The 22,285-nt window shown below is 39.9% G+C and overlaps 2 protein-coding genes across 3 annotated transcripts; both read left to right on the top strand.

The window, feature by feature from the left end:
* Window positions 1–231: 231 nt before the first annotated feature.
* Window positions 232–14,772, top strand: LOC127353553 (ovochymase-2). Of its 2 annotated transcripts, XM_051382855.1 has the most exons (17): window positions 234–456; window positions 600–734; window positions 855–952; window positions 2,260–2,357; window positions 2,500–2,672; window positions 2,781–2,876; window positions 2,958–3,136; window positions 3,317–3,518; window positions 3,995–4,027; window positions 4,158–4,248; window positions 4,900–5,033; window positions 6,124–6,267; window positions 6,778–6,902; window positions 7,015–7,108; window positions 7,788–7,919; window positions 8,349–8,429; window positions 13,822–14,772. In XM_051382855.1, the coding sequence occupies exons 2-17, from the start codon at window positions 665–667 to the stop codon at window positions 13,995–13,997; spliced, it is 1,926 nt and encodes a 641-aa protein (XP_051238815.1). In that variant the 5' UTR covers window positions 234–456; window positions 600–664; the 3' UTR covers window positions 13,998–14,772. The 2 variants fall into 2 exon arrangements, with proteins under 2 accessions (XP_051238816.1, XP_051238815.1); XM_051382856.1 differs by having other exon boundaries at window positions 232–734; window positions 11,366–13,915.
* Window positions 14,773–15,132: 360 nt separating this feature from the next.
* LOC127353539 (NADH-cytochrome b5 reductase 2) lies at window positions 15,133–21,768 on the top strand. Its single transcript, XM_051382825.1, has 9 exons — window positions 15,133–15,280; window positions 15,549–15,698; window positions 16,748–16,820; window positions 17,247–17,353; window positions 17,883–18,012; window positions 18,118–18,201; window positions 18,411–18,496; window positions 18,614–18,713; window positions 21,482–21,768. Exons 1-9 carry the CDS (start codon window positions 15,266–15,268, stop codon window positions 21,652–21,654), a joined length of 918 nt encoding a protein of 305 aa, XP_051238785.1. The 5' UTR covers window positions 15,133–15,265; the 3' UTR covers window positions 21,655–21,768.
* The last annotated feature ends 517 nt before the right edge of the window (window positions 21,769–22,285 follow it).

The raw sequence follows: 22,285 nt of genomic DNA on the forward strand, positions 1-22,285 counted from the left end.
ATCTGACTCATGCTGTTCTCTTGACACAGATACACAGCAGTTCAGTCGCAGAGTGAACGTGATAAGGGCTTGTTTGCTACAGCTTTGCCTCAAAGGTCACGCTGGCCACAACAGGCTGTGTGGTATTTTCAGGCTTTCACAATGAGCTCTTTGACTCAGGGAAACAGTAACTGCTGTAAATTCTTTTCTGGAATGGTAATAATTCCCCCCACTTCTTATTCAAGCTTCGAGGTCAAGAAAGACAAATGCACAGAGAATATTTTCATCCAAAATGTTGGAGTTTTTCAATTTAGTTTCTGTGCTTTTCTTTTCTTTTGCTCTATCTGTATCTACGTCAGTGTCTGTGTTCACATAACAAACAGTAACAGCTAGCCTCCTCTGGACCTTTGTCTGCATTTTATGACTGTTTCTCCTCTTTGAATGTCTTACAGCAGCCGGACTGTTTGTGTCTTTGTGGTAGGAACGAAACCCCACACACTACACCACGGTTGACCTTGAGAGTACAAAAATGTTCACTCAGTAGCACTTCACTTCGTCTGTACCAAGCACCGGAGGAAAGATTTTTACTGGGTTGTTAACAAGTATCTCTTTACGCACAGTGAGGTCTATAAACCAGGTTGTCTCCCCGAGTGGGACCCAGTCTTGATGTGTGAGTGTGTTAGTGATGAGGACCACTGCCGCCCTGCTCTCCCTCTGGTTTTGGGTAAACTCTGGCATCAATGCGGCTCAAAAAGGTGAGTGAATGAGTGGATACCCAATGGAGGGACGCTGATATGGCCTTGCTTGTTTTTAATGGATACTTTTGTGCTGCTGAAGTGAAGAGAAGATTGAGAAGATTTCATCCTGTCTGTCAGGTCCAAAGTGTGGGATTCCTCAGGTGTGGAGCCCAATGGTTCACTCTCTGAGGGTGGTCGGAGGGGCCGAGTCCACATACGGATCACATCCATGGCTAGTTAGTGGTCAAACCTTCTTTGGAAATGTTTTATTCACTATTTTGCTGGTGCTTTCTTTGTCTGTTCAGCCCTGATGGGTATCACTACTAATACTGATTCACATTCAGTATTGATGAACTACCTACTGAAATATCACTGTTTTATCAAGTCTTACTCCACAGTCATATGAAGTACCCAGACATTTGGTTGCATTAAAATATTGCAGTATATTACCAATCAGCCATAACATTATGACCACTGACAGGTGAAGTGAATAACACTGATTATCTGGTTATCATGGCTCCTGTCAGTGGGTGGGATATATTAGGCAGCAAGTGAACATTTTCTCCTCCAGTTGATGTGTTAGAAGCAGGAACAATGGGCAGTGTGAGGATTTGATCGACGTTGACAAGGGCCACATTGTGATGGCTAGACGACTGGGTCAGAGTATCTCCAGAACTGCAGCTCTTGTGGGGTATTCCCGGTCTGCAGAGGTCAGTACCTATCAAAAGTGGTCCAAGGAAGGTAAAGAACCAGAGACAGGGTCATGGGGGGCCAAGGCTCATTGATGCACGTGGGGAGCGAAGGCTGGCCCGTGTACTCCGATCCAACAGACGAGCTACTGTAGCTCATACTGCTGAAACAGTTAATGCTGGTTCTAATAAAAAGGTGTCAGAACACAGTGCATTAGTTTGTTGGTATGGGACTACATAACCAGGGTGCCCAGGTGGCCATAATGTTATGGCTGATAGGTGAGAGAGACTAAGGCTAATGTAATAATATACAGTAAAAACAATACATATTTTGTGATCATTGAAGATTTGGATACAATGATTTTATTTTATTGGCATCTCACTAAAACATTTTACATGTTTGCAGCTACACTGATCCTACAAACTACAGTGGGTAACTTTTATAAATTAAAAAAATCTGGTTCCTCTGGCTCCTCCTAGCAAAACTCCATTGTACCCAAAATAAAACAACCAATGAGAACCAAGAAAGATAGTAAGACACTTTGGGTTGGTGGCTTGAAGATAATTAAGTGTTTGTCAGACGGAATGAGACGCAACAATCAAGTATCTTTCTCGGCTCTGATTGGTTGTTTTCCTTCAGGCACAGTGGGTTCGTGCAAATGAAATTAGGAGCACGAGGAAGAGCCGGAGGAACCCTCTTTCACAGATTATCTGTCTTATGTACTACTGTCAGGATATATTCGGTTTCAGCAAATATGACAAAACGTTTTTTTTTAATAAAAGTTACCTACTGCAGCTTTAATGACCCTGGCTTTTGCTTATGTTGACATGCAAACTCTGTTATCTATGCTCAGGTTTCCTTGCAGAACAGGGGCTCTCATTTCTGTGGAGGGGCCATCCTGACTGACCGCTGGATAATGACCGCTGCACACTGCTTTGCATCACTCTCAAAGTACGGTTGTTACTTACCGTGTATCGTTTTCTCTTTCGTGCTGCAAGTTAAAGGTTGCTCTTTGTACCACAGTTCCCGATCTGCCTGATAATGTATGTTTATTGCATTAACTGTAGATCTAATACCTTTCTCCCCTGTCTAGAGAGTTTCTCAGTGGTGTGAGAGTGGTGGTGGGAGACTTCGACCAGAGGGTAGATGATGAAGAGGAGCAGGTCTTTTTCATTAAGTCCGTCTCAGTCCATGAGAAGTACCATCATGCGTTGCCTATGAGCTATGACATAGCTCTGGTGGAGTTGGATAAACGCATTCGATTGGGCAGGTTTCCACTTTGACAATTAGTGCAGTTTGTTTGGATGCCGGTGAGCCCTTACTGTAGCACTGATCACATTTTGTTAAGTCACTGATATGTGAGTTCTTCAACAGGAGCCCGTGTCCACCCCATATGTCTGCCTTTGCCTGATGAGAGCATCCCACCTGAAACCAGCTGCATTCTGGGTGGATGGGGCAGAGTGAAGGAAAGTAAGTAGTTATCTCGCTCCCACCAGATATTGTTAAAGCACAGTTTTATTTGGTTCTCCATTCTATTCTACTGTTTCGTAGAGGGTCGTCTTCCTCCAGTGCTGAGAGAGGTCCAGTTACACTTGGTGGACCCAGCCAGATGTAAATTTGTCCTCCAGACCGTCAAAAGTTCAATTGTTAAACAGAGACCAGACAGGCCTCAGCCAGCCATGACAGTTCTGTGTGCCGGGCCAGAGAGAGGAGGGAGAGATGCCTGCCAGGTAGAAAAAGCAACGTACCATCTGCAACATCTGTCTGTTTTTCCACTGAGCCCAATTCTGATTTACTGCAAGCTGTGTGGCTTCACTAAAACCCTGGAAACTGCGAATCAGCCATCAGTTATAAAAGAAAGCATTGAATAGGTTCTGCAGTGTTTTTGTCCTCCCTTCATCCTCCTCTAGGGTGACTCAGGGGGTCCTCTGGTATGTCCAGCAGGGTCAGGCGGCGGTCACTGGGTAGTGCTGGGTGTAACTTCCTGGGGCAAGGGATGTGGTCGGAGCTGGGAAAATAACAGCAGCCGTGCCCCTTCCAGAAGAGGATCTCCAGGAGTTTACACTGATGTCAGGCTGCTGCTGCCCTGGATTAAACATAAACTGAAAGAAGGTGGGGCTGATTGTCTTTCAGATGTCAGTCTAAGGCTTCTTAAAAGATTACAAGATGGTGGTGATTTGTTTTTAACCATTATTTGTCTAAGGATCTATTTATCACCATCACAGTTTATCAGGATAATCCAGTGCTCACTGACTATAATGTGTAGAATGGATCGATCTGAAATACTCAAGTGCAAGTACCTCAAAACTGTACATTCCACCTCTGAAGTGCACAAAAGTTTGCAACATGGGTGTGCTTGGTAAGATTACTGGACCCCTTAATATTTGTAAAATGTGGCCCGCCTAACGTCATTTAAAATCCTTTGGTAATGAGTCTAATATTAGATTGTATATGGGTATAGATGAATGTATACTGTAGGTGTCTGTACACAGTTCTACCAGAAGAAGTTCATGTATTGGTATAATATTTGATAATAATAGTAGGATATTATACATATTAAATTTTTTATGTTTGTGTGTTTGCTTTAGCTGATGAGCAGCAGCAGGGGATGACTTCATCAAGTGAGTTGTTTTTCCTCTCGTCACAGCACCTCTTATTCATCTATATTTCATAATCCTTCTTTGATGTATGCAGTACTGTTCACGCGTGTGTGTGTGTGTGTGTGTGTGTGTGTGTGTGTGTGTCTGTCAGAACTCTGCAGCGTGAGAGATGGACCTGTATCTGACAGTGAGGGGGTAACCAGAAACCCCACCCGCCCTGGTGATCACTATGACAACAACCAGTGAGTGACACTCCAGATAAGGAGAAAGAACAAATGTTAGTTATTGAGACTTAACCACCATAAAACCAACATAATTTACAGTGATAATCTTTGGAGTTCGAATATTCGTAGGTATGTTTTCATTAGTGTATAATCACCTGAAAATTAATATTATTATTCTTGTTACAGCAGAACTAGCCCTTTTTATCTACTGATGCTGCGTGTCTCCTTTGATGGAGGCCACCATGTTGAAACCGTGAAGTTTCTACAGTAGCAGAAGGGACAAACCAAACACTGGCTCTAAATAGGGCCGATTGTGTTTTTCTTGCATTTTGGGGTCAGCGTAGTTTCTCCTTTGCACTTGGAAGGGGAAGGTGAAGCGAGGAAGTTGCAATCTACGCAATGGGCCTTTTACATTTACACTAAACAGAAGGTCTCTTTGCTCCATACTTAAACTGTTCCACAATCAAGAGATCAAAATACAATCTAGCATACTATCAGTTTGAATAATTATGTAATGTTCAGTTTCTAAGAAAATTATAAAAAAACAATTATTTAGCTCAGACTTCATAGCAGCCATTTTAAACCAATAATGGTTCAGTTCCATTTAGTGTAGCAGAGCCTTTCCAGGGAGTCAAAACAGTGTGTCTCTCTGTCTCTGTGTCTCTTCAGGTTGTGTGTGTGGGGTATCAGTGTTCCTCCAGGTTTTAGTATTCTGCTGGAGTTTGATCATTTTGATCTGGAGAATGACTCTCACTGCCGCTACGATCGGCTCACCGTGTCAGTCGGGACACACAGGCCTGTTGGTGAGTTTCAGCCACACACGATTGAGACTGCACATTTATTTCCATAAACTCTCATCAAAGCCCCCCAGGACCTCTGAAAATGTGATTAAATTAATTAAATTAAAGATAGTTCAACATTTTAGAAAATACACCCATTTGCTTCTTTTCTATTTCAATAGATTGAGAATGAGGAGAAGAATAAAAATGTTACATACAGTCCAAAGTCTCTAAACATCTCTACATTAACATCTCTAGAGCTGTCTTTTTGCTAACCTGTACATGAACAGAAATGTAAAAAATACAATTTTAGGGTTAGTTATGTGTGGAAGCTATTTCTTGCCAAACAATTTTGAAGTTTGTTCTTTAGCCCAGCCAAACATGGTTGGTAAGCACAGGTTTCAGCTATGCTCTCTGCAAAGCAATGATACCAAACCTGGGAAACTCGCAGTGACAGCAAGACTTCTGGAAGCTGCACACAGTGACTGTGTCAGGCTGTTGTTCTCCAAGCAGTTGTTCCAGCACATAACTCCTGCTAAAACCATTAACTTTTTACATTCCTTCCAGATGCAAAGTCAACGTACTGTAGAGACGTGAGAATGATATCAATCTTTTCATCTCATTTTTGAAAGAAAGCAAATAAGCCAAAGAACCAGTTTTACTAATTCATTAAGTGCTTGACTTGCTAAGAGTCATTCACTAACTAAACATTACTGAGTTACATATATGCAAACACATAGCAAAAGTAGTCTAATACAGCAATGAATTACAGTCTACATGTGAACCAGATCTGGTAGTCACATATGGGCCATATAGCCAGCCAACACTGAACACTTGTAAACAGTTTCCTACAAAGAGTGCTGAAACTTGTGTGGTCCAACACAGGGCCAGAACAGGGCAGCAATGGTCATACAGTTGGCTGGGATATGGCTATGTTATGGGCCATGTGGCTAACAGATCTGGCCCAGATGTGGACCACAGTTCATTGCTGTATTTGGGCCGAGTGTATGGCCCGGACCAGTTTTGCTCTGTGGGAGATAACGTGTGCACATACAGCACATACTATACTACAATATGCTTTAACCTCATTTGGCTTTTTTGCCATTTTTTACAGGGATTTTCTGTGGAAGTGTCCCTCCTGGTCCACTACTCCTGAATAATTCCCAGAATGCAACACTTCTCTTTTCCTCTGACATTAACCGAGCAGGAAGCGGCTTTGTTATTAGGCATCGTGCTGTCCAGGGACGCTTTGATCCTGGTGGGAAACACAACACACGACACAAACACACAATATATCGTACAGTGCACAGACACACACATCTCTTCATGTAACACTGAAGTATATGTACAGTGCAGTGCTGCAGGCTGATATACATTCTGCTCTGTGTCCATTACTTAGCCTCAACTGTATATAAAGTTCATACACAGTTTAAACCATTGCTATGTCCGTTGATTGTGGAGCTCGTAGCAACCCAGTGGTTGTGCGGGCACGTATCCCATGACACAATAATGAGCGGCACAAGACACACACAAACACACACACATACACACACACAGACTTTGGCTGAGTAGCTGTGGAGAGGATGAACCCAGCTGCTAATAATGGGTCTTTTGTTTTCAGTGTGCAGATGAGTGTGTGTATTTGTGTTAAACTGGTCAGTCTTCTGTGTAATAATGCTTAGTGTGCCTGTGTCTATGTTTCCTCTGTGTCTGTCTGTGTCTGTGTCTGTGTGTTTGTCTGTGTGTATGTGTGTGTGTGTGCAATCAGGATGTGGGACTGTTGTTCTAGTTGAGAATCAGACTACTGTCCACAGCCCAAATTACCCACAGTTCTACAGTAATGACTGCGTCCTCCGCTGGGTTATTTACGCTCCACGGGGTCATGTTGTGAAGGTGATGCTCAAAATCTTTCACTGAATCCAAATGAATGACTCAAACTCTTCAAATCTCAGGATTTTGTCACAAACGCATCAGCAACCCATCTGATTATTGTTTTGTGTTGCAGCTCGACTTTGCTGACTTTGACCTGGAAGAGTCAGACTTTTGCTTCTTTGATTCTCTCACTGTCCTGGGAGATGTGGAAGGAACAGAGGAGATCGGTAGGACGGATGAATGCCTGGATGGCAAAACTCAATCAAAAACACTTCATCCCATCCTTTTTTTCACTTTCCGTTGTCCTGCTTTGTTTAGGTCTGTCTCAGTGGCAGACTCAGGCTGTTTCAGGGCCAGGGGCAAAAAAAAGGGGCACCAACGTGCACAAAATGCTTAGTCAGGGTTAGGATTTGCACCCTTGAGGGCACTTTATCATGTTTTCTCCATTGGAAAGGCACTCTAGAAGGCACTTTCTAATGCTTTCTGTACAGGAGGGGCACCCAAGAGGGCACATGTTTTCTGCACTGGAAAGACACAATAGGGCACTTTATTGTATTTTTGCTATTGGAAAGGCAATCTAGAGATAAAACCTAGGTAAAAACCTATTTATCATGTTTTCTCCACCGAAGGAGCTACAGGGCACTTTATCACAATTTCTTTACTAGAATGGCGGCCTAGAGGGAACTTTATCATGTATTCTCAAGTGGAGAAACACCGTTATCATGTTTTCTCCACTAGATGGACACCCTAGAGGGCACTTTATCATGTTTTATCTACCATAGGGGCTTCCAAGAGGGCACTTTTGTGGCCTGTCTCCCTGTCTGTCTTTGTTGCATTATTATCAGATTCAAAAATAATGCAACATTAGTCGAAATAAGAGGCTTTATTTTGTCATGTTTTGTGCAGTGGTGCTGTGTGGTGGCAGTGTTCCCCCTCCTGTGCTGTCCTACGACAGCGTCATGGTGCTTCAGTTCAAGTCAGACAGCAGCATCACACACAGGGGCTTCAGTGCTACACTTGATTTCATCAGCCATACAGGTATGTCCATGGTATGTATGTGTTCAATGTGTGTGAATTCATTGATCAGTCTTATTGTTCTATGATAGTCTAAACGAGTTGGTCTTTAGAAGCTTTTACAACCTTGGCAAGAATAAAATGCGATTTAAAAAGGTAAAGCGAACTAATAAGAAAAATGCTTGAGTAATGTTGAATTTGGAATTTTTTAACATTTTTAATCTTGTAATTTGTTGTATTGCACAACTAATTTTACAAACATATATCTGAATACTATATATCTGAACTTGTATTAGTGCACCTAAAAAATATAATCCCTACGAAACATACAAAAACAAGCAAAACTATGTGAAAACCAGAATAAAACTACTAAACCTAACTAATTTTAAAGGTCCAGTGTATGACATTTACGAGGATCTATTGGCAGAAATGGAATCCACTGTTTTTCTGCAGACCTCCATCATCAGGACACAACCGGTGCAGAGAGTCGAAGAGACGGCCTGAGAGATAAAAGAGACGGTTCGAGATTATATGGTTGGTGGTTCTTTACATTCTCTTTGGCCTCTTTTGCATTTTAATGTGTTGACTTAAGGTTTGTGGTTTGTGGTGACAAGAATCCTGGCTCCCAAGAAAATGTTATGTAAGTGAAAGAGAATGAGTAACCCTCCTCACCTTGAGTCCTTGAGTTCTTAAGCATGACATTGACATTTCAGCTCCTGCATGGAGCTGTAGCAGTCAACGGTGGAAATAGATGGTGCTCAGCAGCTCCCAGTTGCAACTCTCTGAGGAAATGAAGGTCACATTAAAGAACGTGCTCCCTTTGTGTAAGAGCAAACAATAATGAAATAGAGGAGAGACAGCTTGTTTTGTCTTAGTTTAAGTAGTCCACGAGTGCTGTCACTGGCTCAACAAAGCAGCGAACGTCACTGGCATTTAGAATGGCAATGTGACATTTAACACTGGAGTTACAGCTGAGACTTCAGACGCAGAATGACACACTTGCTCCTGCAAACTGACAAATAGGTGCAAACCCCCCAAAATACATGTCCTAGTTGTACCTACAGTATGAGGATAAGATGATTCAGCTTTATTTTTACACTGGCCATATTGTTGCTCTTTTCTCTCCTCTATTTTTATCTCAATATTTTCTGAGAGATAAGTCCTTCAAACTAAATACTGAAGTACAAGCAGCGCCAGAAATTACACAGAAACACAATTCAGTCTGTGTCTCCACTGGGGGAAAAAAATCTCACTTACAGCTGTCACAGTTGTTAGGTTTTGTTGCTAGCTCCCTTTTTCTGCTTTTTTAAAATTAGAGAAGAAAAGAGCTTCAGTATTAAGACAACAACACAAGAAATATAGTCATTCAGTTTTCCACTGGTTGACTGTGGGAGGTTTTTAATAGGTCCAATGTGTAACAATGAGGAGGATCTATTGGCATAAATGGAATCTAATAGTCACAGCTATGTTTTGGTATGTATAACTGACTATAGGAATTATTGTGTTTTCGTTTGTTTCGTTGTACTTGCAGAGAGCTAGATCAGAAGATTGATACCACCCTTGTATGCACACCTTAAGGGATTCCTACTGTAGGTACGAAACCAAAGAATTCTGGCATTAAAATGGTCAAATTTAACAATGGTGAGGTGGATACTGGCACAAAATATCAGCTTTCAGCTTTCATCAATTCAAAAACACATCAGCATCCTCCCAGGAAAACCTTTTTATTTAAGTTTATTTAAGATCCTCACCACACCCTGTGTATCCTCTACTCTGCAGCTGAATCTCCATACTGTGAGTGCACATACAAACATTCAAACAAACGAACACATGTGCTCATTCAGAACAGAGTTTTCCCTGTTCAGTTCCTGCACTGTGTGTTCAGTGTGTTTCTGCTCATCTTGATCCCGTCCAGAGAGACAGAATCTCTCAACAGGCTGCCAGTGGTGACAACAGGACCTGATATACGCACAGATTTGGTGTGTGTGTGTGTGTGTGTGTGTGTGTGTGTGTGTGTGTGTGTGTGTGTGTGTGTGTGTGTGTGTGTGTGTGTGTGTGTGTGTGTGTGTGTGTGTGTGTGTGTGTGTGTGTGCGCGCGTGTCCTCCAGAGAAAGACAGTGAGGCTTCTCTTTCATTTCCTGTCATTTGCTCTATGAACTCCTTTCTCGCACACTCTTCTATTTATCTTTTATATTGCAGTTCTTTCCACATCTAGATTTTTCTTTTCCTCAAAGATTTATTATTAATCTGTGTTTCTTTATACTCTAGCTTTGGGACTCAATGGGGTTATATACGCTGGCGGGTTTCCACATGACAAAAGTGGCAGTGTTTTTTCTTGAGACTGTGAATTTCTCATGAGTCCCAACTGAAACATTCAGTTTGATGCTGATTTCTGATGCTTAATTCTTTTCAACTGTCTTCCACTCTCTCTCTTCTTCCTCTTTCATCAGACTTGTTTCTTTCTGCTGTCAGTTTTTCATCACTTGTTTTCTCTCTCTCTCTCTCTCTCTCTCTCTCTCTCTCTCTCTCTCTCTCTCTCTCTCTCTCTCTCTCTGGTTTGTGTGTGTATGTGTGTGCGTCTTTCAAAGGCATATCTCCAGGGTTCACCTTCACCAGTTCCTTTGGGACTGTGATGCTGCTTTGCACCTTTGATTACTCCAGTAACCCTTCTTTCCAAACTGTGTAACTAGAGGCTCCGCCCATCCAGGTGTGCACTGACTCAGAATGGGCGGAGCTAACAAGTAGGTTAGATTAATGTGAAAGGATTATGTAAAAGCACTGCTTTATTTTGTTTCTTGTGTTTTATTACGTCCTTTGAAACATGGGCTGAGATGTTGGGTGGTACAGACTTGCAGTTTTAATCCACGAATGCAGAACTGCCTTGTGCAACTTCACTCCACCAGTGATCGGTTGCAGTTAGGATATTCGGTTACTTTAATACGTAAAAGTCCGTGCAGATGATAACATTTCTCTAAACAACCAAGAATGGGCATGTAGAACGTGGGTAGATAATTTCATGTTAGCTTCTGGACAATAGTTGGTATAAAGTATAAAATTAAATAAATTTGTATGTGGCAGTCATCCTCACATTTCCAAAACCATTTTACTACATGCCATACTTTTTTGGACATCTGTCAGCTTTAGTTAGTAACACGAGACATGTAATTCCAGTTAAAGCAGCTAGTGGTAGTTATAATGCTAGTTAGCTCTCGAAGTTGGTGAAAAATGGTGAATACCGTCAACCGGCAGTACGGGTTCAAAGCAAAAAAAAAGAGTTATGTTAGCATTATGACAAAAGTATTAGTATTAGTATTGGCATATATGAAGCAATCAACAGGTTAAAGGCATCAAAATCCTACTCACATGTGACGTTAGAATAAAAAAAAGTCACATAGGTTAGTTCTTATGGCCCTGATGTGTTCATTTTTCTGATAAGTTTGGTTTAATTAGTTATTTAATGCAATAAACAGCACGTTTCAGGTCATGACTGACAGCTGAGGCCTGCTCGTGAGTCGGCCCTGTGTATCGGTGGGACCTCCATACTGTGCTGCACACACCGGTTGCTACTGCGCAGATTCTGGCTCCAAATGACATCACCAGCACAAGATGGAAGCGACCATATCTGTGGTAGCTTCATCAGGGAAGTGGAGACGCAACGTTTATCTTTTATATGCCGGCGGTCGTGCTGTTTAGCATCAACACTAGGTATAGGCCAGAAATGCCACGTCTGTGTAAAATAGGCTATTATATGACTGCAGTGTATACAGGCAAAACTTCATTCATAAGAATGTGTGTCATTACAAATTCAGTGAGTAGGCTATTAAGCCACACAAGATCATGAAAAGTGAATCTTTACATTTTTCTTAAAATCTATTTGAGATTTTTTCTTGATTAGCATAACAAGATGTAATTTCCCTCCTAACCCATCTACAATGCATACAGTGCTTGTGTTTGTTCATAGTAAAATCATTTTATAATCTACTTAAAGAATATAATAACAATGCTGCCCCGGGTCAAAGAAACTCAATAGTTAGTTGTTGTCAGAGTGCCAGTGAACACAGCACACACTGGACATCCATCAGGCAGAAATGAATATCACATGATACAGCAACATGCCCAGTGTTTTGCCCACACAGTTTGTGTTTCCATCAAACAAGGCATTGTTTCACTCTGCTCCGCTATATCCAGATATTCAACTCTTGAGGATTCAGCTTCACTGGCAAATAATTCATTTCTCAAGTTACTGTAGATGAAGTTAACCAAAGGACAACCAATGGGTGATTAGTCATTCTATTGTTTTAGTCAAATACTTGTTAGACATCTGAAGAGAAATAATTACAGAATAGACTTTTTTTGCTTTCCTATTTTAGCAATCATTAAACAACCACACAAATTTATGTTGCAACCCCTTGAGGGGGTCCCAACTCCCAGTTTGGGAGCCACTGCCCTTCATTATATATGAATGTCATAACCACACCCTGTACTTAATTATGAAAGAAGAAGTCATTCATTACATGCTTGTAGTTTTTAATGTATTGTACATTATTGTCTTGGAAATTGCCGCTAAGTCAGGATTGCAGAGGACACATTAGTCCTCCAAACGTCCACAACACGAACAAGAAGGGGACTTTTAGGTTGTTTGTGGTATAAACATTCATTTCATATGCCAGAGGAAGTGACCTTCCATCTCTCATAACAACTCTTAAAGTTGATGTCAGTAGGAAACTACATAAAAGGGAACTGCTGTTTGTAGATACAGGGCTCCCTCTAGTGGCAGTTTATAGGAATTGAAGTGAAACAAGTGTTTGAACAAATTCAAAGTCACGTTAATAAATAGTTTTAAATCTGAATTTAATTGAATTTGTGAACAAGAACAAAAAACACAATATTTAGACTTATTGGGTAAGTCTAAATATTGTGTTTTTTATTTTACTTGCCCTTTAAAGGTCCAGTGTGTAACATTTAGGAGGATCTATTGGCAGAAATGGAGTTTCACAGCCACCATAGTTTCTCCATACACACTTCACAGCCCGTTCTTATTCCCAGGTCATCAAATACACAAGCAGGTTTTCAGTTGGTTGCAATTCTCAAACTAATGGCTGCATTCCATTTTGTTAAACTCTGTTATTGTGCATGCTCACTCACTGACCTTGTTTACTGGCACACATAATCGTTAATGTTATTATTTACACCTGTGCTTTTCCTGCATTTACAAGTCCAAATGTCTGCTCTGAAAAGTGTCCTGCACATGGCGCATGAAATGGGATGCAGCCATTGTTAATGTTATTAATTCGGACTGTGTTTACACTCATTTTACAAGTCAAAATATCTGCTACAAAATAGGCCTGTTGCTTTCTCTAGTTTTTCAACTTTGGTTTCTACAGGAGAGTAAAAAGCAACATCCTTTTGCTTTTTTTTTTTTTCAGTGCCTTGCTCAAGAGCACTTTTATAGTAGCTGTAAGAGAAGAGAGTGGTACTGATGAACTTGTTGGTTGTTTTCTTGACAAAAGGAAAGTTCTTTTCTCTCCCTTATGGTAATAGATGTATCGCAAATGAGCTCAACTGGGTGAATTGCTATACTGCAATATTGATTTCATTTAAAAAGCTCAGGAAATGTAGACAGTGCAGGCAAATAGCAATCTTGTTCTTAATCATAACAGTCTTGCCTGCAAACATGAACTGAAAGTCACTTGAGGACATGAAGGAAATCATTAACTAACAATGAATCGTGCACTCTTAGTTCAGAGAAAAGGTTGACACCACTTTAAAATTACTACAATGTCTTTACAAAATATGATATAAAGATCGTTTATAGTGCAAAATAACTTACATGTTATAAGAGAGATAATGTACAGCATGCCCTGTCTTTATGCTTTGGTCACGCTTTATCCTGTCCTTTTGTAACTCTACATAATTCTGCTTTTAGTGGACTTGGATGTCGCAGACCCAGTTGTGCCGCAGTCCAGCAGCAGAGCCCTGACCCAACAAGGTGCTGTGGACCATAAGAGCTCAGAGGATCCCAGACTGCATGTGGACATGGGCTCAGGTCATGACTACAGCGGAGAATCCTCAGGGATCGGGGACACATTTCCAAGCGTGTAATATATAACACTTTGGACATTTCTTTAAGTGCTTTGGTCATAGATTCAGTTTAATGAATTCAATTTAATAAAACAATAAAAAACAGGTTGAAATAAATCTACTTGTTGACAGAGTAGTATGATTTCCCTTTATTGAGTCCTGATTTTCATTTTAATGGCTGACTGTAACTTTGTTTGTTTATCTTCCTCCTAAATGTTTACATCTGCATCTCAAAACACTTTATAAACATGCTATCATGTATATTATATATTTTATTTTGGCAATAATAAGTAAATAAATAATAACATTATTTGAAGTCCCACTATTTAGCATTTCTAAAAGGATATCTACCACAATATAATGTACTTGTATGCAGATATATGTGTTTATTAATGTATTTGTCAACAACTGTAGCTTCTCCTGTGGGTTATGACATCCAACCACATTATAGTGTGTTATAAACCATTTACTAAATGTTTGTATTGCTTATAAATGCTCAATAGTGGGACTAAAGTGTTCCCATTACTGTTGCATTATGAGAGCTGTCTTATGTGTTTTATGTTTGTAGGTAATTTATATATGTATTGTACTTTATCTATTATAAACCATTGTAGATAAAGTCTATATGAGCTTTGCTTTTGCTGCTTGGTGATTCCACTGGTAGAAAATAAACTTATAATGATTTTTATGCCACTTGTTTTGAACTCAGTGTTAAAGTTGTCAGTAAACTTGAGGACATACTTTCCTATCATGTATTATTTCAAGATGCAATAAAAATCAAGATTCATAAATGAAATGGACTGTGCAGTATACTCATACAACCAGGATTATCAGCTTTGAAAATGCAAGTACTTCTCTGTAAAGAAAACTAATAGTTTTGCTCAGTGCTTGTTATGTCATCCTGGTGTCTCTCTCTCTCCTCCCCTCTCTCAGTGGTGTGATCTCATGGCTCTGCTCCTCACTGCCTGAACACCACCTCTGTACTATGTAGTGTCATGATGAGATCCGTCTTCCTATTGGTGCTTTGAACCTTGTGTCACCTTTCCCCCTGTGGGAAGACACACCCCCTTAAGAGGCCCTACACTGTGTGTGTGTGTGTGTGTGTGTGTGTGTGTGTGTGTGTGTGTGTGTGTGTGTGTGTGTGTGTGGGAGAGAGGAGAGAGAGAGAGAGAGAGCGAGCGAGAGAGAGAGACACATAGAGAGAGAGTATTGTGAAGGCAGTGCTTGGACTGTGTGTGGACTCTGGTCTCCAGACTGTGCGAGGAAGTTATTTGTTGCTTGTTAAAACTATGGATCAGAGCTTGGTGAGAATTAGCTTTCACTTGATTTCCCTATTTAATTATTCCACTTAATCTTGTCTGAAAGTGGTTATATTCATTGAAGAACTGCTCTATATTACTCAGATTGTGAGATTTTATTTATCTGCTCATCATTCCTCTTTCATTGTTTTATGTTGTTTAACTGTACTGTAGTGTAACTTATTGATAATGCATTTTGAACAAAATTAGAACATTTAACTGTTATTTATGTGCAATGTGAGTCTCCACACTGTATGTGATCTTTGTGTTGCAGATGATCTCGGTGGTGGCAGCTGTTTCTGTGGTGGTAGTGACAGTGCTGTACTTTCTCCTGCAAGGCTCTGCAGGAGGGAAGAAGAAGAAACTGCCTGTCACTCTGCAGGATCCTACGGTCAAATATCCCCTTCCCCTTATAGACAAACAGGTATACTGCACACACACACACACACACACACACACACACATTTAACAAAAAATCTGTACTTTCACACATTCAAACCTGGTTACACAGCAACTTAATATTCACCTACTTGGTTGAGTATTTAATACTGTGAGGGAATAATGTAGCATGTAACTGGCTGCAGAAGGAGATGTGCACTGTATATTATAGGTTATTTTCCAGTTTGTGTTTCACCACATATTGAAACACTTCAGGTGAATGTATGTTAAGCTGGCCAACAAGTTTAATGTCTTAAACCAGAGGTGGCCTACTTTACCCCAGAGGGTGCTTCTACTGTTACAAGGGAAACAATCTGAATTAAGAATTTGATTAGAAAATATTCATCCATACGTTGAGTCAGCTGTAATCTGAACAGATGTGCGTGTGAAGGAAGTTACTGTTAGCAAGCAAATAAATGGCTAAATAATTCAGCTAACAGCGATGTGTAAATGGTTCAAAGAAGCTAAAAATAATGAATGCACAGTTCACACAGTTAGCCAAAAGTCAACAATTGAGACAGTAAGCTAAAAGTAAACATTTGAAACAGTTTGCCAAAATAAACAGCTGAGCCCATTATCCAAAAACAAACAGTTTAAATAGTTATCTAACAGTAATGGATAAACAGTTGTTAGTTAGCTAGTTATCTTATGCCACTAGTGACGAATGCAAACTTGACCAAACCATCCTAAAGCTAAACACTGACCGCTGTACGACAATATATTGAAACTGAGTTCCTCTCATAGGGCTGTGGAGGTGCGTCTTAAAGAAAAGGTTGGGAACCACTGTCTTAAACAAGTGTGCACACCAATTTTATGAAGCTCATCCAGTTTAAAGGGTTGGTTTTACATAGTACCATACAGTGGAAGTGTTTTGGTTTTTTTAATCCAGTTTTTGAGATATCTGTCTGAGATTTCTATGGTGGTGCTCACAGCATTAAATGAATGAGATTTGAGAGAAATCTAATAGCTATGATATTGTATGTAATATTTCTTTGTTTTTTTTATGTTTTCTAACCTGTGTGTGTCATTGTACAGGAAATCAGCCATGACACAAAGAAATTTCGGTTTGGGCTTCCATCTTCAACTCATATCCTTGGACTGCCAATAGGTACTGAAACAGCTCTCTTCTCTTCTCAGATACACAACAGCTAGATTCAATGATTTTCTGCCAATGCTTTAAGATGAAGATTAAGAAGTAAGCATTTAGACACATATCCGAGCGTTGGCCCGGCTTAAGTGTCTTGAAATGAGAATACAAGATTACATTATTCATGATAATGCATACATTGCTTGTAATACTCCAAGACATCAAAGGATACACATGTGCTGGTGTATTAGAGATTCATTAGATTCCCAAATTACGGTAAATTGGTCATGTAAGCACTTGAAAAGAATGAGAAAAGCTGTTTAAATGGATTAGATACGGCTTGTTTCCATCACTCCTCATGCATGTTTCCACATTTTCCCTCATTCCCTCAAATCCACCACCTCACCCATCCTCCCTGCCTGACCTCCCCTCTGTCCTCTGGACCAGGTCAGCACGTGTACTTGTCAGCCAAGGTGAGCGGGAGTGTGGTGGTCCGAGCCTACACTCCAGTCTCCAGTGATGAGGACCAGGGATATGTCGACCTTGTGGTTAAGGTAATGAACATAACTGACCTAAGGGCACAAAACGACATGAAGATAGCAACAGAGGTTGGCCCATGGGTTAACTGCAGAAGTTTTTCTGTGGGTTATTTGGGCTGTTAGGGCTCATTATTATTGGCTTTACTAATAATAATAATATAATTTACTGATACTTTGCACATCAGTTACAAGCCATTATATCACATATTGGATGGCAGGTAGTTAGTAAGTCCTCAATAAGACGTCATGACTTTCTCGATTTGTATTCAAGTCTGCAGTAATAAGTCACTGAACGAATTGTGGACCAGATGCTTAGCAGATTTTTTCCAGTCCATTGAAAGAATTCCTGCTGAACTAAAGAGATAAAATGACAATGCTACAAGAGTATAAATACCTGTCCGAGTGTACACTGTACCCTACCTGCCCAGCACCAAACAGCAGACAGAAAGTTAGCAACTAGCTTGTGAAACATAGTGAAGGACATTTTTCGATAAAAGATGAAATAAGAAATAAAAATTGTTGTGTCCTTTTGTAACTTCTCCAGGTGTACTACAAGAACACCCACCCCTCCTTCCCAGAAGGAGGGAAGATGTCTCAGTACCTGGACAACATGGCTATTGGAGACACCATTGACTTCAGAGGACCCAATGGACTGCTGGTGTATAAGGGAAATGGTGTGGAAAAAAAAGAAATAAAGCTTCTGTCACCAGCAGATGTCACTGTGGTACAAAATAAGACCAAACACACACTAACACTGAGACTTACTCTCTCCTCATCAGGTCTGTTTTCCATCCGACCAGACAAGAAGTCAGAGCCAAAAGTTCGGAAGTTTAAGCACGTTGCAATGATCGCCGGTGGAACAGGTTCATTTACACTATTTACAATCACTCTAATGTACTCTAAAGCTGTCATTTAGTCAACTTTCAGGACCACTAAATGATATTTTCTTTTTCTTTGATGACAATATCATGAACGACTGAGAAAAGGTAACACTGTAGCTAATGATACCCTCATGTCATGTTAGACATGAACCATCCTCTGAGGCTAACTTCAACGTCTTTTACCATCTCAGGTATCACTCCTATGCTGCAGTTAATCCGCAGTATCACAGCAGACCCCAGTGACAAGACCAAGTGCTCTCTCATATTCGCCAACCAGGTCAGCTCTGTGCAGTGTATTGTCCCTGTGTCCTATTGTTAAAGAGTATTACTGCACGGTAGATAAATGGAAAACACTCTGGAGAAGCTTAATCCCTTTCACTTTGCTCCCTATCAGACTGAGAAAGATATTCTACTGAGGGAGGAGCTGGAGGAGGTGAAGAAGAACCATCCTGACAAAGTTCAACTTTGGTTCACACTGGACAAACCTTCCCAGGGTAAGGCAGCAGATTCCAATGGTGCTCTTACAGATATGTCAGAAATATGTATAAAGAAAAATGACTGAAGTAGAACAAAATCTCATCAGGATCACATATACATACAGACATAAAACACTGCAGCGGCTAAAATATCATATATATGATATAATATAATCTAAAATGAAATACTGCGGTAGAGAGATGTACAATCATATCAAAATGTATCAACTGTAATGTAAACAGGTTGTGCAGTAATGTAGGAACACGCATGGAGACAGGTGTGCACATAAATATATATATACTGTGATGTAAACAAGTGGTACATGGTAAGTAATTAGGTGGAGCCAATGCAGTAGAATGTGTATGTACAGTACCCGTAAGTATAGTCTAAGTATGGCAGTGATATAAAATAGTAAAGAGACATCCATGTATCCGTACAGGCCAGGAAGTGAACAGATATTACTAAGATTACCTCTCACCAATGAATGGGTAATGTCGTCTTTATTTTGAAAAACAATACAATACATTACCTGACACAGACAGTACCATGTTAATTACAATGCATAACCTCTCAATTTTAAAGGTTCAGTGTGTAGGAGTTAGTGGCATCTAGCAGTGTAGGTGCAGATTGCAGATCGTTTCACCCTGCCTTTCCAGGCGAGAAGGAGAAACTAGGTGGCCAGTGTTTGGTTTGTCCGTTCTGGGCTAGTGTAGAAACATGACAGTTCAACATGGCGGACTCCATGGAAGGCCACCCGTAGATATAAATTCATTCTCAGGTAATGAAAACATAACAATTCTTATATTCAGGTTTATATACACTAATGAAAACATCCTTATGAATATTATATTCCATATAGATCCCAAATGTCACACTGGACCATTAAAGCTGCACAAATCAATAATTTGTGATTAACAATCGATGAACTCACAGAGCATATCACCCAACTCTGCAGTTCTGGCCCCATAAAACTTCACCGTTTCTGTTCAGTCTCACTGCTGTCATCAATCTCATTCTCAGCTACAGCAGGAAAAAGTCAACCGACTGCCTGCTGCCTGCCCAGCACCAAATGGCAGGCAAAGTTAGCAACAAACTGGTGAACTTAGTGGAGCATTAAAAGCTTTAAAGAGGCAGATATTTTTCTTGTTGGTTTGAGTTATGTGACTCTGCTAATGTGACTTTGTAACTGCTGGATGTCTTAACAAAATCTATATATAGTTAGTTATATAGTTGGCTAACATGTTATCCCTATCAACTTTTGGCTCCCAAGTGGAAACAAAGGAAAAGAAAAAGTTGATGTAACTTTGAAAGGACTTCTGGTCTTACATTCAGTCTACAAGACAGATTATATATATTAAAAAAAGGAAAAACAGGGTTTAATAAATCCACTTGTTGCCATTATAGTTCACTTTGTTTCCAGATTTTCTTGTCAGTATCAGTATTTTGACACTAGCAGGCAGAAATTGATACCTGAAATTGTTAACTAGATTTTTAAATTGCAATATATCGGCTGGCTTACAGTATCACAGTAAATTCAATTGTAAACCATGTATTGTGAAAAATATTGTACTGCCAGATTCTTGCCAATTCACAGCCCTAATTTTAATACCATCCAAGTAGCAATGATATGTCCATATATAAAAGTTTGGCATCTTCATTGAGTAAAACATTCCATGTGAGCAAACTTGATTACACTGAAAATGTACTTGGGAGGATAAAAGCCTTATACATTACACATTTTTCAGCAGTTTATTAAAATATAAATTATACTGGATAATAAACTTTATCTGCTACATACCACACAACATTATGACAGAAGACAAAATATCACATAGAAAAATGTATATCTACATTTCTATCATTTATTATTATTATTTGTTTTCACATTTATAATGTGAACTCTTTAAAACCATTTCAAATGTAGAGAGAGCAAAACATTACACATCGTAAATACCTACTTATGCTTACCTCTCCTCATGTGGGATCTGGTGGAGACATTTTCCATGACTAATTTTATAATGTTACCATAAAGGATATACGGTAGAGTGCCAGGCTATGTGAATAAATCAGTCTTAAAGCCCGCTCCTTTGGTTTCACTGTTGAATATTCAGAGTGGGAGACCAAACAAAGACTCCTCAGCTGAAGGAAATCCCTGCAGGCCGAGGAGGGAGATAGTTCCAACAAGGTGTTACAGTATCTTAGCAAAACGCTCATGTCTTCCTTTGCATAATCCCTAAAGCGAGCACAAATTAATGAGCATAATATTGTTACATAATCCGGGCCTCGAACGCTGCTCGCATTCTGTCTTGTCTGTCATTAGTTCCACACAGAATAGAAACACATCAGGCCTTGATCATTATTCATTAGAAGAGGTGTACTTGCTCTTTCGTTAGCAGTGCCATTATTTGGTTGCCTTGGAGGAGGAGATGACTATCTATGGATGAAAGCACAAGTTGAACTTTAGGCTCTACTCACCCTTCACCATTGGGCATCCCTCTGCTGAGGCACGTGGGAAGAAAGATAGATTAAAAATGATAGAAACAGGAAGTGTTGGATTTGTAGTGTTTGGAGATGTTTCCCACTGATGTTGTTTGGTAAATCCTGCCACTTTATGCTTTCACATGTTTGGCTGTAAATATGGCAAACAGACAAAAAAAAGTCAAAAAAGAAATAGGCTGATATTCTAATCTGAATTTCCACTGCTTTAAAGAAATTGAGTGTTTAAAATCTGTTTCACTGAAGTTGAAGATTGATCTTTCTTACTCTCTCTTGTCTGGTCCTGAAGATTGGCGCTATAGTGCAGGGTTTGTGACCTATGACATGATCAAGGAACACCTCCCTGCTCCGTCCAGTGATGTCCTTGCAGTCCTGTGCGGTCCTCCACCGATGATCCAGTACGCTTGTCTGCCCAATTTGGACAAGCTGGGACAAAAAACAGAAAACATTTTTGCATACTAGTGTTCTGATTGGCTACAAAACTGGTGTATTCCCTGTAATCATTCAATCCAGAACCACCAATCACTGTATGAACGCTGTGGATGGTCTAATATAAATCACAAACCAAAATCCAAACGTGTGTGTGATTTTTGATGTCAAAAAATGTATAGAGACTCAGGGGTTCTTTTATATGCAGTAGCCTATGTCATCAGACTTCCTATTTATGTTTATGTTTACAATTTTGTGTTGATTTATTTAAATAAACATGCTTAGGTCAAAGTGCTATTGTTCTAACCCAGTTGATTTTCTGTAATTTCACTTGCATAAAACTTTCAAATGTTCTGACTATTCAATAAGCTTTTGTATGTGCCTAATATGAACTTAATAGTATATACAAGTATTCCACTTTTAATGTGAATCATATTGTTGATTTTACTGTATGGTAAGCAGGGCTGTATCTAGAAGAGCCAACCCAGCTGCCACCACAGTTTTATGTCAATTTTAACAAAGAAATGTCTTTAGATTAAAAACGTCTCATTCTAAACCAACAAAAATGCTTCTGATCCTTAATTTCAGGTGATTGAACACTAATGAATACATACTTATGAATATTATACCCCATACTGCCAATAGAGCCTTATAAATGTCACAC

This window comes from Dicentrarchus labrax, unplaced genomic scaffold (assembly GCF_905237075.1).
Source record: "Dicentrarchus labrax unplaced genomic scaffold, dlabrax2021, whole genome shotgun sequence".
NCBI lineage: Eukaryota > Metazoa > Chordata > Actinopteri > Moronidae > Dicentrarchus > Dicentrarchus labrax.